This window comes from Marasmius oreades, chromosome 2, assembly GCF_018924745.1.
Source record: "Marasmius oreades isolate 03SP1 chromosome 2, whole genome shotgun sequence".
NCBI classification, from domain to species: Eukaryota; Fungi; Basidiomycota; class Agaricomycetes; order Agaricales; family Marasmiaceae; genus Marasmius; species Marasmius oreades.
In genome coordinates, this window is record NC_057324.1 from 445,886 (window position 1) to 466,971 (window position 21,086).

Genomic DNA, 21,086 nt, shown 5'->3' on the forward strand with positions numbered 1-21,086 from the left:
TTGAGATTCGACAGTGATGACCATGCACGCCGTATGTACGGACTCCGCCGTACCCTACACACACATGCGCCGTATGTACGGACTCAACATTTGACAGTGACGACCACGCATGCATGCGCTGTATGTACAAACTCTACATTCGATGACCACGACCACGCATGCCGTCTGTATGTACGGTGTAGCATGCCTGCCGTTCCTGCCATATGTACTGTACCATTACTACTGTACTGTACAAGCACTACACATACCGTACCACACCTATACCTACATGTGTGCCGTACTGTAACTGTAACAGTGTAACCTGTACATGTGAACTGTATGATTAAGATAAATAGAATGTACATGTTTTACTCCATGTCCGACAACAACGTCAGATCAACGATATGTGACTGTCTAAGAGTAGAGAGAGCTGCTTGAGCCTGTAGATATTGTTAACGATTTGACTGGAACAGTAGGGTTAAACATACCAACTGATGTTTCTTCTTGGCAGTACCGGTCATCCTCCGTGTGCTTGCTAGATCACTAAGATAGGTAGAAATCAAGTCTACATTTGACTTGAGGGCTCAAGCAGGAATCCAAATGCAGGTATCTACCTCCATAGACTGATCCGAACACAATTTCGCCAGCTCAGTGATGTTGAAACTGACTGAGAACAAGATGATAGACGGTGATTTCTTATCGGCTTTGACGTTGAGGATAGAACGAGGGCGCGCTGCATTTGAAAGAGTGACAACCGGGATAGTTGAAGTGTAGCAATCAGGCTGTCGAAAATACAATTTGAATATATAGTCATTCAGAGCAGTGAAAGTACTCACTACAAGAAGATTTCTGATACAAAATGCATCAAATATCTTAACCCGAAATTTGGTAGCTAATGAACCAGAGGATTTCCAGTTGAAGAGCTTTTTGGCAAGATCTATAAGCTTGGGTACATCGGGAAGTTGAAGGTTCAAGACTCCTGCAAACGAATTGGAGACTTGAGGATGTGTATAAGATCGGATAGTACGAATCGAGGGGAAATCTGGTGGGATTGTAGCGGCCAACTTTCTATATTTCCGTCCGATGAAGTGGTGGGGGTCCTCTTCGATCTCATGTCGCAGTTTCTTTCGCCAATGACAAAGATATTGAGCGGCACTATCACTCTCCTCCTCAGCAAGGAAAGCCAGCTCCATGCCCAGTTCTGTGTTGGTAAGTGCGTATGATATTGATGTACTGCATCCAGGAAGCCCCATCTAAGCCAGTTTTTGAATTGATATGGAGATTGATGAATGGTTGAGTACATACGTCATAGTCGCCACCTCGAAGAATCGCAAAGAGAAGAAGACCGTTCTTCATGATTGGCGTCTCTGCATTTGAATTGATGTCAACGATATTATATGTCGAAACGGTATCAGGGTCTTTAGAATTTTTTTCGGGGCTAGTGGACTCCGTTAACCTGAGTTCAGTGACTTTGGTTTTAGGGGCAAACTTACTTTCGTATAATGAACGGTGCATCAAACACCAGCACGTCGCTATCATCCGTTAACACTGCATCGATGTATCCACATTTGTTCATTGTTGCCAATTCGGCTTCGGCTTCAGCAGGAGCCTGCAATTCAACGTTAAACTAAGGTTTTGCTCGAAAATTTGACTACAGACACACCTGATGCATATGATAACCAAACCCTTCAACGAGCTCTCTGAGTCCCTTCACCATCCAGTGTGGAGCCTTCTTCACCTTCGTTCCCCTCTTGATATTGGGTCTAGATGTGCCATCTAACACAATGATTAGAACAGCTGGTAGCTTTAGAAAAAAGCTCAGTTTGTGGAATATAATTGAAAGCTCAGGATTTGGTCCTAGCTGTGAGTGGGAACCGGAAGCACAGATAGCGGTCTGAGAGCGGAAGAGCCATATACTGAAAATATATAGTGAGGCTCATGTCACAATGAATGGAGAATATATGGGAACCTGGCATCAACACCGATAATCATAGGACGATCTTTCTCGGTCCAGAAATCCCATGTTAATTTGGTGAGAGTGGTTTCTTGGCTAGCTGGGTTGACAATCTTTTACCCATAATCAGGTAAACAGAGTACAGGAAAAGATCCAAGCACATACCTTCCACAAGTCACGAATACCCATTATTGGTTTTCTAACAAAAAGGTGAGGTGAAAGGAATCTCGGTCTTGGCCCCTAAATTCAGCCAGGGGTGTTCTCTAGTCAATTTGTAAGCGGAGGAATAGGGAGTTGTCTTTTTTTTTCTGCGCACAAAACATAATGTTGCAACGTTAGATAGGAAGTATGGTAGCGTGTTGAAGGTTGACTTACGGGCGCACCGGTGTCACCGCTGTCTTGCCTCTCCATATCTTTCTCTGACCTACAACTGTTGAGTGCCAATTTGTAGGATAATGGGCTAGTGAGGGTAATGGTTTGTTGATGAAGAATGAACACTAGGAAACATTGAAGTTGAATTTACATTCAACACTTGCGCAAGGCTGGGAACATAGTCACGTTATCAAACGCGGATGCGCAACAGGTGACGCATGTTCGCTCTCACTGCGGAGATTTACTAGTTAAGTCTTCTACCTTTGCCTCGCATCTGCTACTTGCGATGTTATTTAAAAGCCCAGAATACAATTGGACACTGTTCATAAGCTACCCATATAAATCCGAATACATCATCCCAAGAAATAGACAGTACGGCCTCTAGTCAAAAGCAATAAGTTGCACTAAGTTCGCAAAAATAGTGAATAAGTTCAGAATAAGTGGCATTTAAGTGTATTTAAGCTCGGCGACGTAGTATTTAAGAAACCAAGATGGCCGACTGCTCAATTTAAGAGCTTGAAGAGCGGCCTGAGCGGCTTGCAGCACCATACAGCGCATCCTGTTAGTATGCACTATTAAGCGACATTATCACCCGTCGTAGGACTCTATTTCTTCTCAGTAATTCTCGCATGCCTGCCTAAGGCTCACAAATGAGGAGTCACCGGTCAAGATGAAGGGTCAAGATGAAGACGACCTTGACCATCTTCTCTTCAGTCACCTCACTCAGCGTTTCTCGGTGTTTCCCTATGTCCGAATACAGTACAAATTATACGATACCCCAAAGACTCTTGAAGGCCAGCAAACCATGGAGTTATTGAGCTGTAGTTCGTGTTTTGTGCCATTGTCTTCCTGTATGTGTATATGTAATTTAATTAATCTCAGAATCCAAGAATTCCTTGCAGTTTGTCTTCCTGTATATGTATATGTAATTTGAGAGTAAAACAAGTTCACCAGTCGAAATGAAGACATGCACAACCAGCTGTCTTCTCTTCAGTCATCTCACTCAGATACGGTAAAGTGTACCACATCGCCAAGTTCTCATTGCTCCCAAGGCTAATTTCTCGAAGGCCAGCATCAACCACGAGTACCGAGTGTGTTTCGGGTTTAGTATGCACTCAAAACCTCGGGAGTTCCTCCTTGACTCGTGTTAATGTTCATACTTTAGCCAGCTATCGGAACTTGTATACGTATACACTATAAGCGAGAGAAACGAACCAGCAAACCGCTGATGAACCACATGTAAGCGGGTTTTCCGTCATCATGCCGAATTTAATGTATTTAATGTGTGACGTTAAACAAACACAATTCAAGGGACGTATTTTGGATATATGATTTACAGAAATTTTATTACATACCGTTGATTTGAAGTAATAAGGATAGCAAGCATGGTAGAAGAACTCAATAAAGTCCTTGGTTATCGCTGAGTCACTGGGTCGGCAGGGTGTTCACATCAACCATGGGCTGTGTGCCAGTAGCTGGGCGGTTGAAGTTCTGGTTGAGTGGCACATAGTCGGCAAAGAAGCCGCCGTTGCGGAGGTAGAAGCGTCCATTCTCCAGGCCACCCACATAATCCATGCGCTGCGCTTTGTTTGCAGTATCATCACCTGTGAAGTTACCAGCGGTGACCTCGGACCAGGTACCGTTGACATTGCGTGCCCACTGGTTACCGTATTGCACACGGCGACCAGTATAGCCTAGAGTATCGTTGAAATTCTCTACGAAGGAGTAGACACCGGACTGGTATGTGTTGGTAGAAGGACGCTTCCAGGTGGCGATGTAGCGCCATGAGTTTGACTGTGGCACAAAGAACCACATTGAGTAGAGAGTGCTGTCTGAACCATCAGGACGGATGCGCGTAATGAACTTGTAGGTGGTACTGGCCACCCAGTTGAAAACGAGGTATGTCTGGCCTCCGGTTCCCTCTCCACCAAAGATATTGTCAACAACTCCTGCACCCTTGCTCACGAGCGTGGTCTTCTCGCCGTTATCTGCATCCCAGACGGAAAAGAGGATCCGGCGTTCAGTTGCCGAGTTGACCTGAATGCCGGAATAGCCACCAGAAAAGCCCACGACCATGAAGTACGACCCGATGACATCCTGGCCCGCGGGAATGGTAACCTCATTGTAGAAGTACTCGCTGTTGGCCGGCACGGTGTACCACATGTGAACTGATGGGCCACGACGCGACCAGTAATAGTTCGCTGGGTCATTGGCATAAGCGAGCGCAGAAGTCGTGGTCACACTCAAGCCCGACACGTCGCCGAAAAAGCCACCGTCCTTGGTCACACCCTGCAAGTCACCGGTCACCTTCAAGACAGTGCCAACAGAATAGGTTTTGGGAGTTGTGCCAGCGAGATGGACCGTGAATGTGGCAGTTCCATTGACAGTGACTCTGACAGTACTGTTGTTACTCCCCGCTAAGTATGTGTTTAGCCCGAGGGTCACGTCGGTGGTAGAGGCCATGCGAAAATAAGCGCTACAGATAGTGTTTGAGCTGTTCCAATTGGCCAGACCATTGTCGTTGATGACCTCGGCAGCTCCTGCTGCTACCGTCGTGAGGAAGGCGTTGCCTGATAAGGCCACCGTAGATGTCGACATGGTAGTAGAAGAGCAGCTAAATGGTTCTAGATGTGGTTCAGCTGACAGGCGTTTTTATAGCGGACTGGTAACCTTGGGAGTCGTGCCAGAAGATCGATGTGAATGCTAATCGGACACCGTTCAATATTAACAGTCAAATGGTAACAGACAGACAAAATGAAGGATGCAATGCATGTTTACGACGTGGTACCACGCAAACAGGGTCAGAAGGGGCCAATTTTGGTAACGCTTTTATGCGAGCTTTCACTCACTGGGGCCAAATGAAACCATAAATCATCCCATAAATAAGCACTCCCTGTCAATAGTTATGTTAATGTGTGGGGGACGTCTCACACGAAGGATCAGACAGCCAACCAGCGAGCGAAGTAAGAATGGTTCAACGATCGCTAATCACTGGCGGCATTTAGCTGTCATGTGGTAACTGTGTTGTCTATGTCATGTCATAGTCATGTAAGGCCCATGTGGGGATGTTTGATGTGACCGAATTGTGACGCGAACAATGGGGATTGATGAAAATTAACCTAAACGAGATTCCGATTCTGTAGTAAATTATGATAGTTATTTGGGTCAGTGCAGCGATCGTTTGGGCAAAAAAGACGAAGATAAAGCAAGGGCCAGGGGCAGTGCCAAAAACCGAATGAATGGAATGAGCGCTGACAGCAGCTCTCGGCAATGCCGCTTTCTGCCGATCCAGTGTCCACAAAGATGCCTCAATGCCAGTGTTGTCAAGGGCGGTGGCATGCCACTGCCTTTGTCAAAAGGCAGCAGGGCGGTGCCTTTGAGGCGGGCACCAGGTGGTTTAGTGCCCCTGAACTGCCTTTCCCACGATGTATGGTGGTCTCCGCCAAGTCTGTCGGAGTCTGTCTGAGAAAGTACGATCGGTGATATCGGAGTTTAGAATATCAGATCAGATAAGACTAGATTAGTTGTCATCACGAAAATGCCGGACTCGGCAGGTCACTAAAGGGCAGCTGAAATGTGCCCATAGGGCGGTGCCCAAAAACCACCGCCCACGTTCAAAGGCAGGGCACCAAGGGGCACTGCCCATCCAACACTGCTCAATGCTAATTCAACGTTACAGCAGTTTGTGTGACCTCGTGACAATCATAATCTCTCTCCTACCTATGATTTATACCCTCTCCTCAACAGCAGTTGTGCAGGGATCCTTGGTAGAAACCAAAGGCACCACCGGCATTTTGTTGTCCGTGGCAACTGCGTTGTCTATGTCGTTGCTTATATGTGTACATACTATTATTGTCCCTGAGTTTAAAAATTTTTAAAGATGAGCATCAGACTCATACTTATTACTTACTATGATTATTCCTCTGTCAGCTCTGGTACAACAGATGAACAATATCTGTGTTACCTAAATCCCGAACTTCTAGTGATTTTGTCGAGTGGACAGGGAGGAAGAGAGGTGCCGGAGAGAGGGCTCTGAAAAGGTGTTTGAAAATATCAGTCACACAATGTCACATTGCCAAAGAGTAGCAGAATACACGGCACTAGATGGTATATATGATAGGACATGTGTCAATGACTTGTCCCTTCCTACTCTTCCTCGACGACTCACTATAGATGGAGCAGCTGTCACTTCTAAGGTCCGAAAATTAGCGAGCTTATTGGCTTTTATATGTACTCTATGCTCTCTGATTCCTTCTAATTCAATTTTTGTTTAGGTTTGTCAATCTCAGATTTATTTGATATATATGGACCAATTTATTTACTGTGCTATTATTTTTGGTGCTGTGTTTCAAAAGGGGTTTCAAATTTGTCCCTTCTTCTAGGGTTGCTTTTGGCTCCAACTCAGAATAGATAGTGGACAGTGTTGATATTTTAGTTTTCCATCACACTTGATGTTGGGAGTCAATGTTAAGCTTCTTGAAGAACAGACAGCCAACCGACTGGCTTCGAAAATTGGAAGAATAATTTTCCATTTTATTTTGTCTCAACTGTCAAAAAGCGAGGTGAGGAGGGCGGATCGTTGCACAGTGACAGTGTGAACAAAAAGTTTTTGACTGACTTGACGTCTTGTGACCGTCGGCCTCCTCTCTCCAACCACTTTTTGGCTCCATTGATTGACCAACATGACTGGCGTGAGGCAGTACTGGTGCCATGCCTTCGCCGGTAACGACCGAGCAATTTAATATTTTGTAGCCTCCGCCGCACCGGTCCGAGTCAAGTCTGATCTTTCCGCCAGTGCAAATAATTATCTCCGACAATGAGCCCTTGCCATCAGAGTTGAGAGGGTCAGAAGTTGAATCGACATTGTAAGGATCTGGGCAGTTGAACAAGGCATCCTCGTTGCTGGGAATAGGATTCAAGAGGTCAGATAGTGTGATTGGGAGGAATGTGATTGGCTTGCCTCTGAATAATTACCTAATCATTTCGTAATTCAAAACGGTTCAATACCGGAAATTTTGGACAAAGTTGGTATTGAACGTTTTAAACACGGTATGTATTTGTATGTATCAAACCGATCAATACGAAACCCAGCACTAGTCTACATGACTACGACATGACATAGACAACACAATTGCCACATGACAACAAAATGCCGGTGGTGAATCAGAGTCAATTTCACATCATGTGCCAATCATGTGCTCACGTTTCTCACATACCTTATAAGGAAATTTTGATTAAGGCGGCAGTGACGTTCCAGTGACGCCTCATTCACACGCGATCTTAGGCTCTCATCTCATCACTTATCTCGGACTAACATTACAAGGTACGAGGATTCAAGCCACACCAAGAAATGTTCACTGTACTACTGATGCTACCGAGTCCGAGAGATATCGAGTTGGGATTTGGCATTGAGAGATGTTGACGAAGGGAGGTGTGCGCAGCGTGATCCATCCAATTCTGTAATTCAACGACGTTTCCATCCGGGTGGTTCTCTAGCTGGTTGTCCCAATGAGATGCCTATACCTTTCGCTCACTACTCGCTCTTCACACGCGAGTCGCGACATGGGGATGAATTGGAACTGTGGTGGTTTTGGCTATTACTAAAGATGTGACTTCACTTCCGTCTTTCGTGAGAGGTGCTGAGGGGGGGAGAATCTGCTGCCTGAAAAAGGGGATAAGTAAAAATATAATTAGTAGGATGTATACGTGTAGGGGGGGGAGCAACTCGCCATTCTTGTCGTCGCAACCTCAACACCTCGTGAGCGACAGCATCAAGGTATGTATAATTTGTTGGTCGTCCCATAGCCAGGAGGCGTCTTCAAGCTTCAATGTCCGAACCTTAGTTTCGGTGGTGGGGGAGGTCTTGCTAGCTGGAGTTTGCTTAATTCGATGTCGATGAGAGCCCACTGACATCAGCTCGATTTATCTGTATACATAGAAGCCACAATACTGTGAACCATTGGTAAAGATCGTTGGCGCCAGACGACGGTTTGATGATGAGCTATATGATCTTATCTCATCTCAGGCACTTACCTCGGACTACCATTCCGGGGACAAATCCCGAATGACAGTATGGCCGCGTCATGCGTACTCAATAAAAAGACGCCGTAGACAGTTTCCCCTTGAAACCCAACATCATGACCCCCGTTCGCCAGCTTGGTGTGGCAGACATCGCCATCATCGCGAGCATCGCATATCTCATCCATCTCATCATCAAACGTCGTCGAGCGACAAAAAGTATCTCTACCCCCCTCAAGGGACCACCCAGCAAGAGCAGAATATTTGGAGTTACTCAAGATCCACAGTTTTTCACCGATTCTGGAGCACTGTATGAAGAATGGGGAGCAAAGTACGGTTCTGTGTATACGATTCCCATGATTTTGGGGAGGAAGAAGACGGTGTTGTTGGATCCGAAGGCGATTAGCAATTTCTATGTGAAGGAGACGTCGGTTTATGTTGGAACGCCGTTTTCGAAGAAGTTTATTGCGAGAATTGTGAGCTGCACTCTCAGGTGGTGACGGTTTTTGACTGATCGGAATTTGCTAGTTCGGAAAAGGACTTTTGTGGGCTGAAGGAGAAAGTCACAGAAGGTGCGATGCTGTCCGCATCATACCATCATCAATACAGACAACTGAATTCCCATACTATCTAGACAACGCAAAGCTCTCACACCGGCCTTCAGCAACGCGGCACTTCGAAGGCTTACTGCTGTTTTCTACGACTCGGCGTATAAGGTTCCTTTTCATCGTCACTTCTCGCTATTCACCACCATCTGATGTGTTCTTCCTCTAGCTCAAAACCCATTGGGACAACCAGCTGGAGAACCACCCGGATGGAGACGTCATTGAAGTACAGGATTGGATGAATCACGTTGCGTGCGTTCTTTCGTCAACGTCTCTCAACGCCCCTGCTAATCCCAGCTTAATTTTCTAGACTCGATAGCATCGGTATCGCTGGCTTCTCTCATGATTTTGGATCTTTGGATGGGAAACCATCATCCGTCGTCCACGCCTTTGAATCTTTAGGGACAGCACCATCAACTACGTTCGGAAGAATTCTATTTTTGCTCTCGTTTGTATTTCCATGGTTGTTCTACGTGCCAACGGAGAGAACGAATAAGCTGTTGGAGCTGAGGAAGAGTATGACGCAAATTGCGAATGAGATGTTGGCTAAGAGTAGAAGAGCTGGAGAGGACAACTCAATTATTGGGTTATTGAGTAAGTTTCCTTCCCCTTCACAGTCCATGGTTGACCGACGTTTCAACGTTTCACTTGTTTTTAGTCAAAGCAGAAAACAGTCATGAGAAAGGGGAGGGTGAATTGCATATGACCGCGGAGGAAGTGGAAGCTCAGGTACGCTTGTACTTTCGCTTTGGTCTGCTTTTCGTTTGCTTATGGTTGTTGTAGATGGTGAGTTACAACTGGTCTACCCCAACTTGCCTTGTCTGATCATCACACCTGAAGAACGTACTACTTCTTGCAGGTTCGTACTCTCAATTCCGTTTCGAATACGCCACTGAACATGCTGAAGGATACGAGACTACATCAAGTCTGTTACCATACTCTACACCCACTCGTCCACTAACCATATTTCTCTCCGTCTTTCACTCACAGTCAGTCTTACGGTATGTAGCTTGATATCCCCTTTCGTTGATTGAATGACCGTCATTCACGTTTTGTCAGTGGGCTCTCATCGAATTGAGCAAATCTCCAGCCAAACAAGATCTCCTACGTAAAGAACTCCTTGAAACCAAGGGAGGACAAGATGCTGGATGGGACGACCTCATGACATCTGACAAATCGCCGTATTTGGATGCTGTCGTTCATGAGGTGTTGAGGTTGCATCCTCCTTTGGCGGAGACGACGAGAGTCGTGAGTGGGGCTTCGCGTGCTTCATGGATGGTATAAACTAACCAATAGGCGTTTTCTAGGCAACAGAAGACGACGTACTCCCGCTCTCGGCACCTATCACCACGAAAGATGGGAGGGAGGTAATGTCTTTATCTATCGCCAAAGGCACCACAGTATCCTCTCCCATCTCCTGTATGAATCGCTCGGAATTGGTGTGGGGCAAACGGGCGAAGGAGTTTATACCTGAGCGGTGGATGGAAAGAGCGCCAGGAACTCAGGAGGCTGAGGCTGAGGTTATTCCGGCGAGTGCGAAAGAAATACAGGGGTATAGGCATCTGTTGACGTTTAGTGATGGGCCGAGAACGTGTTTGGGGAAGAATTTTGCGTTGTCTGAGTTTAAGGTGGGGGTTTCATCTTTTTTTTTGTCTTTTCGATGCGGCAGGCTGATGGTGCATCCCTTTGTTGTTTCTATTTTTTATTTTTGGTTACTTATAGGCTGTTCTCTCCGTCCTCATCAAGAACTACCGATTCGAGTTTCCTGAGGGGCCTGAGACGAAGATTGAGTTGGCTCGTGGTGTTTTGCCAAGGCCGAAGGTGGAAGGCGCGGTGGGACCTAAGATTCCGTTGAGGGTGAGGAGGGTTGAGGAGGATTAGGTTCGGGATTATATGTATCTATGGGTTTGGACTGATTCGGGTTTATATATGTACACAGTGATCACAATGGGACTTATGACTGTGCAGGACGGTAGCAGGGATTTGAGTCGTCTTTTGAAGTATCAACAAGAACCAGCTGCACGCGACAGAATCCGTTGCCGATTGATGTACAAGGATATCAAGTACCTACAGCGTTTCATGTACAAGCATTGTCCAAACCGTTGAAAACCAACCCACCTAAGTGGTAGAGCCTTCTTTCCCTAGCCAACAACCGTTCAAAGACTGATGGGGATGGATATGCATCCATGGGCGCATGCGTATGAGTTGCTCAGGTGAGGTTGCTCGCGCCGTCACGTAGTACGGACACTCAGTAGCATATGCCCACAACCACAACTCACTTCCTATTATCACCACGCTCGATCCGAATCCTTCTCTTCGCTGTCTTTCACATCTTCTCTCGTTTCCATGTCTCGGCTCCATTGCTTTCGATCAGGTACAAGAAGCTAACATGACGGAGTCCACAGAGAGCAGAGAATCATTAATTACCCCGACTCCAACTTGAAGTATCATATATCACAACTTCATCCCTTCAACGCCGGTGTACGCCTCCCAATTACGCCTATCCTTCGTGGGCCCAAAAGCAGCGATTAAAACTAAATGAACATATTCCAGCTTCATCGTCGCCTCGTTTCCATACGCGACAAAAGGCAATTCATATCCTCCTCCTTTCTCCTCCTTCAACTCCGATATCCAAACAACTGCCTTCGATCTTAAGGGATCATCGCGGTGATACTCCCGGACATTGTTATCAACATATTTCTTATCAAAGGGATGAAGTAGAGTTCCTTTATTCCTTTCCGCGAAATAGTCAACCAATGGGTCTTCTATTTGATACCAGGACGCCAAATCCTCAGCTTTGTCCATCATGATGCAAGGAGGGTAACGAGCTTCTTCTGGTACGTTCCAGAGATCCCATCTATAGTCGTGGTCAGTTTTATCGTCTCGGATAACGCTTTTGACAGAAACCCCTAATCCGAGCTCTGAGCAGGTATCGCGAATCATCCGGTCTTCGCCTTTGAGCATCGGAACAAGCTCTTTCAGGACCGTTTCGCCTCTAGTGACAGGGTAAGCGTGAGAAAGGCTGAATCCGAACAATCCCCCGTCTGGGAGGAAGTCGGGGTCTTTGAGGAGAGCTGACAGCGTGGCTTTGAGACGAGAGATGTTTTCCGTGGTCTGCCGTTGCATGCATTTTGCTCAAGAATCTCAACGTCGCGACGTCTATCTCACCGTGAGATATCTTAAGATCTCTTGAGATTTCTTGAGATCATCTCAAAAATCTCAAAAAAAAAGTAGCCTTCCTATAATTCATTATCTCAAATAATAGATCTCACTATCTCAAAAAATAAGTGTCTCACTGTCTCAAATAATATGTGTCTCATAAATCTCAAGTATCTCAGTCTCAGTGTATCATCTCATTTCATCTCACTCATCAATTTCTATGTCAGTGAGATTACTAGTTGTATACTAAGCTAAGGTGTGACAAGGGACTGGTACTAACAATTTTGATTGCATTACACCGGCATGTAGCCCCTTCACCCTTGTAATAGTTTAACTTAGCATATAATGGATAACCCTCAGCCTATATGCCGGTGTAATGCAATCAAAATTGTTAGTACCAGTCCCTTGTCACACCTTAGCTTAGTATACAACTAGTAATCTCACTGACATAGAAATTGATGAGTGAGATGAGATGAGATGATACACTGAGACTGAGATACTTGAGATTTATGAGACACATATTATTTGAGACAGTGAGACACTTATTTTTTGAGATAGTGAGATCTATTATTTGAGATAATGAATTATAGGAAGGCTACTTTTTTTTTGAGATTTTTGAGATGATCTCAAGAAATCTCAAGAGATCTTAAGATATCTCACGGTGAGATAGACGTCGCGACGTTGAGATTCTTGAGCAAAATGCATGCATTTACTGCCGTGGTTGATGAGAGTCGAGGAGAGGTAGGATCCGGATAGTAGAGGTTGTAAGTCAGCGTAACGCGATGACCGCTAGTAACTGGGAGGACTTCGTGTTCGACGTCAGAGAAGAATGCGATGAAGGCGATTTTATCTGGAGATCCTGCTAGGATTGTGCCGGAATCGAATGTAAACATCTTCTCCGCATGGCGAAGGACGAGTTCACCTCCAGTGTGAGGCGTGGGGAAGACTACAACGAGTGATCCGAACATGCGCTCGCTGCGAGGAGTGTCTTTGTGGGCGCGGAAGAAGCTGCCTTTGTCTATACGAGAGATGAGGAGAGTGTTGAGATTTAGAATGGGATAGCGACTGACCATAAACGTTCAATTTATGCATGTCAGCTTCCACACGTTGTTCAGCATCCTTACCCTGTATAAGATATGGGATGATTGTCGGAAAAATTTGAGCTGCATCGAATGTCGAAGCGAAGCGTCCCAGATCGAGCTTTCCGGCCTTTCGATAGGATTCATCCAACACATCCTCGTGCGCACGACCAAAAGTAGCTTGATCGCACGAAGCTGATAGAGCCTCGAGTTCCGATGGGTGGGTGGTATCGGTAAGTTTCACTAGGCTAACTTCTGAGGTCAGCAAGCGGTATTTCAGACTGGGCAAAAAGGGCCACTTGCTGAGGCCTTGGAGGGTCCATCTTGTCAATGAAAAATAAATTGAAGCAATGCGACGGGATCTGGGCTGTTCCAGAGGTCCATGGGTCGGATTTCGCAACTGCGGCCCGTGCAGTATCTATTTTATGCTTGATAGACATGGGCAACCAGAATAAAGGGGAATTGGTTGTTGTGAGACAGGTGTAGGTCTGTTTTAAATGGTGATGAGCCAAGCCGACGGGCCCGAATGTCAGGGTTTCATCAAATAGAATGACTCATTTACAAACTCTGTGAGGCATAGTTCCGGTCATGAAGTTGTGGGCGTTGGGCTACCGACGTCCATGCACTGAAAACGGTAGTGTAGCTACGCGTGAGAATAGGGTACTACGTCTGAAGGACAAGTTCGGAACCACTCACACATTGGCCACAATGCATGCTAGCACCTCCAACACACCCAGCTCGCCTCATCAACATTCAATTTTCGCCAATCAGCGAGGGTGGTGTCGTGTCGTGTACGCCTGGCGTTCGGAAATGAACGTGAATTCTGGATGCGACAATATTATCCGAAGGATGCAAACAACAAAAATTCCATCGATTGATATACATGCATTGTCCGAGCCGTGAAAACCTAACATGGACCTAAGTAGTAGAGCCTTTAAATTATAGCCAATCGTTCAAATGGTGACGGGGATGCATCCAATGCGGATGAAATTGCCTAGGAGAGGTAACATAGTAGGTAAACATCAAGAAGGTCATTCTGCAAACAATAAACGATCAACGTGGCTGTTGTCGGTTACCGGTGCAAGCAACGGCAGTTCAGAGCTAGAAAACAGATTGTCGTTAGCCAAGAGTCGGTCTCACATAAGAAAGCGGGCTTAGACTGACCAAGGGCTATTTCCAATGACAGTGATGGCGCTGCAGTTGATGCCGACGAGAACGTTGAGGTCCTGTAGAACGACACCGAAGCCGCCAATAACGACTGTGAGGAGTGGGATGTCGTTCGAACGAGGTTTATATGAGATTTTTTGTGACCCCTCTCCGGACGTACTCTTCAGATGTCGTACTCCGAAATGTCCACGCAGAACCTGAGATTCAGGCAGCGCCGGCGACACGCTTCGAGGGATTTCTCTCGTTGCAGCTGACGAGGGGAAATTCGTGGAGAGCGAATACATGTCATTAAGGATGGGAAAGACGATCATCGATGGAAATCTGGAAGCAGTTCAAAGGAGTCAAAAATTCGGACACGCTCCATATGTTTGAGAATTTGGGCAGAACGCACCAACCGCATACTCTGGTATAGCTTTATCATCCACACCCGACCCCCTACATCACTTCTCGGCAACGAATCCAATCACATTTTCTGAGTTCTCCAGACCATTCAAAACGGCGAATTTCAACTCCACCTCGTCTTCCATCTATGATCTCTCAATCTTGGCTGAATCTGGAGTGTTAGAACCCTTCCATGAACTCCTAAAGACCTCAAATCCTCCGAAAAGAACCACTTTGATAAAACAAAGTGAACTTGAAGGCAGTCAGTCATATGTAAAAGAGATTTTCGGCAGAAACATACGCACCTGCCATATAACAAAATCCAACAGCTCCATAGCTCGCTAAGAGTCCATCCGTGCCCATAGTGTTAGCGTTTAAGCGGTTTGTAAGCGGATGAGCGCAACTGAGCGAAAAATTCAATTACAGATAAGTAGATGTTTGTCGAATTTTTTGATCATCTGAGAAACAGTAAAGAAACTTACCTGGGATCTGGATTAATAGAGGGGTAAAAAGATCTTTCTAATATGAGGACCTCGAGAGCTTGAGCCATAGATTGAGAAAGACCAAGCGATGGTCGTGGTAAGCGGAAAAGTCACATGCCGGTCCGCACCACGCTCTTTCCTCGACCATCATGGCGGTTCGAGGTTCCCACTTCCCTTCCCTTCACATCCCTACAGCGCAAGAGTTTGAATCTATTCGTAGTCATACGATTATTTCAATCTAATTACTATTCTCTGGCGTTCAGGTCTGGTCTGGAACCACGGATTTCAGTGTTTTTCCCACCTCGTGCAGCGCTGCCAGCGCGTGCCTTCAACCCCACTCTTCTCATATCTTCTTTCCATCTTCTTTCCACTTTTCCCCTCTCGGGCTCGCCCGATATCGTGAGCACATCTCACTCATATGTTGTCTACAGATGGCGACGTCGATATTTTACTAGTAGTTTCAAACAACAGCGAAGCGACAGCCGTCAGCCAAGTATAGCAGGTGGCAATCTGCTCGCATACACAGTGCAAAGTTGAGATGACTTGTACTCGATGGCTATTGAGAGAATCGAGAGTATTTATTAGAACAAGGAAAGGTAATTGACATGGTACCAAAACCGTCAACTGTTTAGTCGCGACCACGATCTACCAACGATCTACCCCTGTTATTGATCGCTATCCTTGGTTTTGTTGGTATCCTCCTTGTTCTCAGCTGATATCGTCCTTCAACTTCACATTTTTGAGCTCTTCTTGCTTCGCAATAATAGATTGTTGTTGTTCAGGTGTCAGGCATGGGAGGGCTGGAACCATTTGAGAGATCCATCCAATAATCTGTGGGGATTTAATTGTAATACTAGTCGGTATGTCAGCTTTCTGACGACATAAAAATCGAGATTAAGAATACTCACCGACAGCCGGTAGAAGTCGCCTCGCATTTCGTGTTTGCTTGAGACTCCGTGTGAGAGTAATCAGTAGACACCTTGAACGCTCCATAACTAATACTTCCTTTTGCAGTTATCGAAGATGTCGAGAAATGTGACTGCACATGGGTTGTTTCTCCACTAATCTCCAGAACAATATTGCATGCCAGAAGGAAAGCTGTGAAGGGGAGTGAGTAACGCTTCCACCGAGTCATTGTCCATACGATGAACTCACCAGTAGGATACATGGGGAAGGTGCTGTATCGACTCATTTCTGTAGCATGGTCCGCCGGGCTTTGACCAGTTTTCCCTTCCATCAAATCCCGCATGCGGCCGAAACCAGGAGAGATACTACTATACTAGAGAAATCCCACAGATTGGCGGTCAGTGACCAGACTAGAAAAGCGACTCCACAACACACGTACAACTCTCCGGGGGGAACAGTCAACTCGGCATCGTAAAAGAGCTCCGCCCTCAACCACGGTCTCGTGATATCCACCCTCATACACTCGAAAGATATCTTGCACGAGTTACTCGCCATACTTCGCTCCGCCATTGCAGACGCACTTGAGTATCCACCCTCCACCCTAGCACCAGTTGGGGACCACCACCCATAACTATAACTTGCCCCAAACGACGCAGACGAAGCGCTTGACGACGATTTATCCTCAGAGCTGGAAGCGGTGATATCAAGGCTGATGGACGTGAAAAAATCGAGCGACTTGTCCTTCGGCTGGTTTGAGGCAGGATCAGGAACGGCTTTAGGAATATCTGCAGAATCAGCAAGAGCCTCCGTATAGCCGTTCTTTCCCTTCGACTTCTCAGCCATGAGAGCGTCCCTTTCCGATATATAAGTTGTGATCAGGCTTTCGTTCTGTGCCCTCTCTCGTTGTGCAAGCCCGTTGGCGCCTCGCAGTTGTTGCCGTACTTTCTCCTGAGCAGCTCCGGATAGTTTGGAGAGATTCTGGATATCAGAGGTACTGGCCTTCTCCATTTCTTCTTGCATCTTTTTTTTGGTGCCATTGTATTTGTCCAAAGCTGCCTTTCTCTCATCAGAAGTCCTGCCATTATGCAACTTTTGGTTCAAGAAACCGTGAAGTATAAAGAATAGCAAGGGACTTATGCGTCCTTCTTCGCCTCCGTGTTCTTGTATTCGTCGCTCGCTTCGACAAAGGCCTGGATTGTGGTTTTGAGGCTCTTGTTGACCTTGGTGTCACCCTGGGTAGTGCTATTGGTGTCTTCCTTAGCTGGAAGCTGTAGCGAAGGCCATTATTCAAACGTCCATGATGAGGAGATTTCCTAGTAGCGTATGTCCTCCAACGCTTTGAGCAAGGCATTCATTTTTTGAAGTCTCGAGATTTCCCAAGTATACCATTCCACAGTACGAACACCATCGGTATCGCTTTTGGCCTTCTTCATCGCGTACGCAGCCCTATATGAGTCAGTGGTGCTATTTGAACATCAACGTTCTCGTGAAAGCAACCTACCAGCAAGATGGAGTTAAGCGAACTTTCTGGTGCTTCAACGGAGCCGTCGGAATCTTGTATAACCATAGCACGCATGGTTTCCTGAAATAAAGGGGTAAGCTGCCGAGCATAACACTACATCATACAAGCTAACCTTGCTCTGCTCTACCCTCGCCAAGGCCGAATCTTGATCAACAACGGAGAAGTAGTACTCAACCTCCTCCTTCTTCCCCGTAATAACCCAATCCATATACGCAGCTTGCACATAATTCCTGTACGTTCTAGCGTTCTTGTCCACCCAGTTGTCATATATGGCACGAACACTTTCCATATTTGTTGGATCTGCTGCGTTGCACTTCGCTTCTTCGAGTGCCGCATTGAAGGCCTTGGTTTTCTCCTCAACGACCTTGGTATAGTTGTGCTGCTTCTTGGTATAAAGTTCGACTCGAGTCTGGTGCGTCTTGGGGTCTAAGTTCAGTAGTGAGCCATTCCATAGCCTTCTTGTACCGTAGTTGAGAGTCGGTAAGTTTCTTTGCTGATGCGTCAACTCCAACGGTGGTGCCTAATCGGAATGAAATGACAGGTGAGGGGAGGGAAAAGCACAGACAATCTCGAGCCTCGGGCCGTACCTGTAGGTAACAATTTAGAAAGTGCCGCTTGGTAGCTACGAGCAACAGACCTCCCTGTGGGGCCAAGCTGAACCGTAGAGTAGGTAGGCATATCTTCACACAGCATGGCCTGAGCGAGTTCTGTTTTATTGGGGAGAACGGGTGAGGTCTCGTTACCGTCGATGTCGAAGCCACCCATATATTCCTAAGGAGAGAAGCATCAACGATAGCATCTGAAGTTCTCAAAAAGTCTGACCTTGAGATTGACAACCTTCCCTGGGACCATCACAGTGAAGAATTGCTCAGGGGGAGCAGGCAGAGCAGCACGGATGGCTTCACAGATGTCATAAGAGATTTTGGCCATACGAGCGGCAGAATCAAAGTCTGCAGACATCTTGACGATGAAGTGTTGGATACAGAGGAACAAGTAGGAGTGGATGTCGTGACAACTTGATAACTCAAGAGCTCGAGTTGACTCGATAATGTTGGAAGCTCAGGTGAACTCAATATTTATACTCAAAGCCAAGTGATGAGCACTAGAGGGGGACACATAAAGTGTGGTGTAACTGGCCGGTTTGGTCGGATTTTCCGCCCATCCATCAAAAAACCGATATTATACGCAACCTTTTTGAAAGTAAGCGCACACCTTTACTTTTGAACTGAGTAGATTCGACGTCGGTTAGTTGGAAGTCAAGTTTCTTCTCCCGGAGGATAGGATGAGTCGACAAAGTTGAGGTGTAAGCTAGTGCAAGGAACCTTGAAGTGAGCTGGCAACAGTTGGCCGATGTGTTTGCAACGTGTCTGAGGAATGGCAAGGATGTTACATTAAAATTATATTGAAATTACAACTCACAAACTTCGAAGGCTGCTCTTTGACCTGGCTGTCCGGGCTCGACCGTCACAAAAATTAATAGGGCTGTCCAGATCGAACGTCTAGATCAAAACATTCATGCCAAGGAACTGTAATTTCAAACTCCGTCAGATCAGAGTTTGTTCCGTCACCTGACCCAGGATGGAGCATTGTCAATTTAGTAATATTAATCATAGGCGGGGCCGACCAGCGGCAAGAAACAAACTGTCCATTCTAGATCTGTTTCTTTACAATCATATCGAGTGATGTTTATTTCAACCTTTGTGGTAGAACAACAGCAGAGGATAATATTATATTATTGACATGTAAACTAGTTCGTCCCGCAGCACTGTGACAATCATAGACCAGCCCCCATGCAGAGCATCCCCCATTGACTGACTGTTCACAACAAGTCTTTAAACGATAGAACATATTCACCTTCATCTACGATCCAGTCACATTCAAACTATCATTGAAGTCGATTAGCCGACTCACAACACCATCCCAAAAACATTATATCCCTTGCCCACTTTCGATGTGGCTTCTTCTGAATGAGAAATTAGTTCCAGCAGATAATGAGCAGCATTTGCGTTCAGTTCTGCTAGCATGGTTTCGTGGGGTTTAATTCCAACCAATGTTGAACCTTCATCAATAAAGCAGAGGTTGAAGAATTTGTCGACGCAACATGTTCTGCTATTGTTGATAAGTAGTAACTAAGATATTGTCAGTAGTGTTCGATGAACGATTGTGAAGTAAACTGGTACCAAAAAATTCTGGTTCCGTTCATTAACGGAATGTCGCTTTCAGTTCTCTTCCATACGGTTGGTGACACACACAAGTCTATGTTGTCAAGTGTTGAGAAAGATTTAGACAGCAATTGAAAATCGGAGTGTTTGTAAGACAACCTCCATGAATGACTTTTGAGTAAGATGTGCGTCAACAGGCTAGTATCCAATTGGCAATTTTCGAGCAAAGGTAAGGGCAAACTGAAGCACATCAAGTCCCTGGCGAACTGCATGAACATGTTCAGATTTCGGCAACAGTGCCCTGTACAAAGACACATGATGTGGGATCACATCAGTAAACATACAGTACTGGCTTGTCCGGCTTTTTTCGGCTTTTTCCCCACCAAAAATACGGAAAAGCCGACAAGCTGCAATCTATATCCTTTTTGGGACAAGTCGGTTCCAAGTGTGCATGTGTAAATAGAAGTAAATAGAATTACATGAGGCCTGGAAAGAGTAACTATGGCTTTTCTTATCTATATATAGATAAAAACGTAACGAAAAGCGTCTTGTGACTTGCCTGCCATCAAAAAAGCTGAAAAAAGCCTAAAAAAGGCGAAAAGCGTCATGTCATTTTGCTGATGCACCAAAGTTATCTTCCTTTCCCAACGGAGGATAGTCGTCAATGTCGGAGGAGGAACATGTGCCAGTAACTGATTTGTTGTGGATATTGACATCAGTGATGACAAACTCGTCGCTGCTGTGGGTGTGACAAGCCATTTGGATGGGAGTTGAAGGAAATGGAAGATGTTGGTGTTTTTATTGGACCCTCATGTAATGAATGACCAAGCGTTTCAGTAGAGCTATGGTTCGTGAACCTGTTTTTTCTGTAAGCAGATTGGTCCAGGCTCGTGTGTGACAAACGCCGACGAAGTATCAGCAACGAAAGCCGACAAGGTTGACACAACAGATTCATTCAAGAGGTCAATCATTGGCTAGAGTGACCCAAGAATTAGTCGAGTTTTGGTTCAAAAACTAAGAAGCCAACTCACCTTGATGCCATCAAATGGGACTGTCATTCCGTCAGAGGACATGATGTCAAAGGACTGAGTGGCAGACGTGTCAAAGACATTGTGTGCGCGAAGAACGCATAGATTGTTTTGTGTGGGGTTGGAAATAATCGCTGTAAGGACAATGTCTTAAAGCTTCAAGTCGAAGATGTCACTTGTGCAATGCACCCTGGACGTCAACAAAATCCTGGTATTTCTTTACAGATTCCCTCACGATGAACTGAAGGACACGATTAGAACATGTTAATGAA

At 45.8% G+C, this 21,086-nt stretch overlaps 9 protein-coding genes across 9 annotated transcripts; 1 reads left to right on the forward strand and 8 right to left on the reverse strand.

The window, feature by feature from the left end:
- Positions 1-347: 347 nt before the first annotated feature.
- Positions 348-2,122, reverse strand: E1B28_003734 (uncharacterized protein; the record flags this gene model as incomplete). Its single annotated transcript, XM_043148165.1, has 9 exons — positions 348-419; positions 468-544; positions 614-761; positions 816-1,232; positions 1,285-1,417; positions 1,473-1,588; positions 1,643-1,895; positions 1,949-2,046; positions 2,099-2,122. The coding sequence occupies 9 exons, from the start codon at positions 2,120-2,122 to the stop codon at positions 348-350; spliced, it is 1,338 nt and encodes a 445-aa protein (XP_043012757.1).
- Positions 2,123-3,730: 1,608 nt separating this feature from the next.
- Positions 3,731-4,903, reverse strand: E1B28_003735 (uncharacterized protein; the record flags this gene model as incomplete). The annotated part of the gene is made up of 1 exon (XM_043148166.1): positions 3,731-4,903. One exon carries the CDS (start codon positions 4,901-4,903, stop codon positions 3,731-3,733), a length of 1,173 nt encoding a protein of 390 aa, XP_043012758.1.
- Positions 4,904-8,442: 3,539 nt separating this feature from the next.
- Positions 8,443-10,809, forward strand: E1B28_003736 (uncharacterized protein; the record flags this gene model as incomplete). Its single annotated transcript, XM_043148167.1, has 12 exons — positions 8,443-8,799; positions 8,852-8,895; positions 8,958-9,039; positions 9,098-9,180; positions 9,239-9,522; positions 9,587-9,657; positions 9,769-9,787; positions 9,836-9,853; positions 9,919-9,929; positions 9,988-10,176; positions 10,236-10,556; positions 10,651-10,809. The coding sequence occupies 12 exons, from the start codon at positions 8,443-8,445 to the stop codon at positions 10,807-10,809; spliced, it is 1,638 nt and encodes a 545-aa protein (XP_043012759.1).
- Positions 10,810-11,382: 573 nt separating this feature from the next.
- Positions 11,383-12,054, reverse strand: E1B28_003737 (uncharacterized protein; the record flags this gene model as incomplete). The annotated part of the gene is made up of 1 exon (XM_043148168.1): positions 11,383-12,054. The coding sequence occupies one exon, from the start codon at positions 12,052-12,054 to the stop codon at positions 11,383-11,385; it is 672 nt and encodes a 223-aa protein (XP_043012760.1).
- A 590-nt stretch (positions 12,055-12,644) lies between these two features.
- On the reverse strand, positions 12,645-13,634 carry E1B28_003738 (uncharacterized protein). The gene is made up of 3 exons (XM_043148169.1): positions 13,470-13,634; positions 13,158-13,414; positions 12,645-13,105 (listed from the first exon to the last, which is right to left on the reverse strand). The coding sequence occupies exons 1-3, from the start codon at positions 13,604-13,606 to the stop codon at positions 12,744-12,746; spliced, it is 756 nt and encodes a 251-aa protein (XP_043012761.1). The 5' UTR covers positions 13,607-13,634; the 3' UTR covers positions 12,645-12,743.
- Positions 13,635-14,197: 563 nt separating this feature from the next.
- E1B28_003739 (uncharacterized protein) lies at positions 14,198-14,644 on the reverse strand (the record flags this gene model as incomplete). Its single annotated transcript, XM_043148170.1, has 2 exons — positions 14,198-14,267; positions 14,331-14,644. The coding sequence occupies 2 exons, from the start codon at positions 14,642-14,644 to the stop codon at positions 14,198-14,200; spliced, it is 384 nt and encodes a 127-aa protein (XP_043012762.1).
- Positions 14,645-15,904: 1,260 nt separating this feature from the next.
- Positions 15,905-17,110, reverse strand: E1B28_003740 (uncharacterized protein; the record flags this gene model as incomplete). The annotated part of the gene is made up of 4 exons (XM_043148171.1): positions 15,905-16,049; positions 16,105-16,294; positions 16,352-16,475; positions 16,538-17,110. The coding sequence occupies 4 exons, from the start codon at positions 17,108-17,110 to the stop codon at positions 15,905-15,907; spliced, it is 1,032 nt and encodes a 343-aa protein (XP_043012763.1).
- Positions 17,111-17,235: 125 nt separating this feature from the next.
- Positions 17,236-18,584, reverse strand: E1B28_003741 (uncharacterized protein; the record flags this gene model as incomplete). The annotated part of the gene is made up of 5 exons (XM_043148172.1): positions 17,236-17,370; positions 17,604-17,684; positions 17,737-18,144; positions 18,186-18,395; positions 18,447-18,584. The coding sequence occupies 5 exons, from the start codon at positions 18,582-18,584 to the stop codon at positions 17,236-17,238; spliced, it is 972 nt and encodes a 323-aa protein (XP_043012764.1).
- A 2,044-nt stretch (positions 18,585-20,628) lies between these two features.
- E1B28_003742 (uncharacterized protein) lies at positions 20,629-20,859 on the reverse strand (the record flags this gene model as incomplete). Its single annotated transcript, XM_043148173.1, has 2 exons — positions 20,629-20,760; positions 20,818-20,859. The coding sequence occupies 2 exons, from the start codon at positions 20,857-20,859 to the stop codon at positions 20,629-20,631; spliced, it is 174 nt and encodes a 57-aa protein (XP_043012765.1).
- Positions 20,860-21,086: the final 227 nt, after the last annotated feature.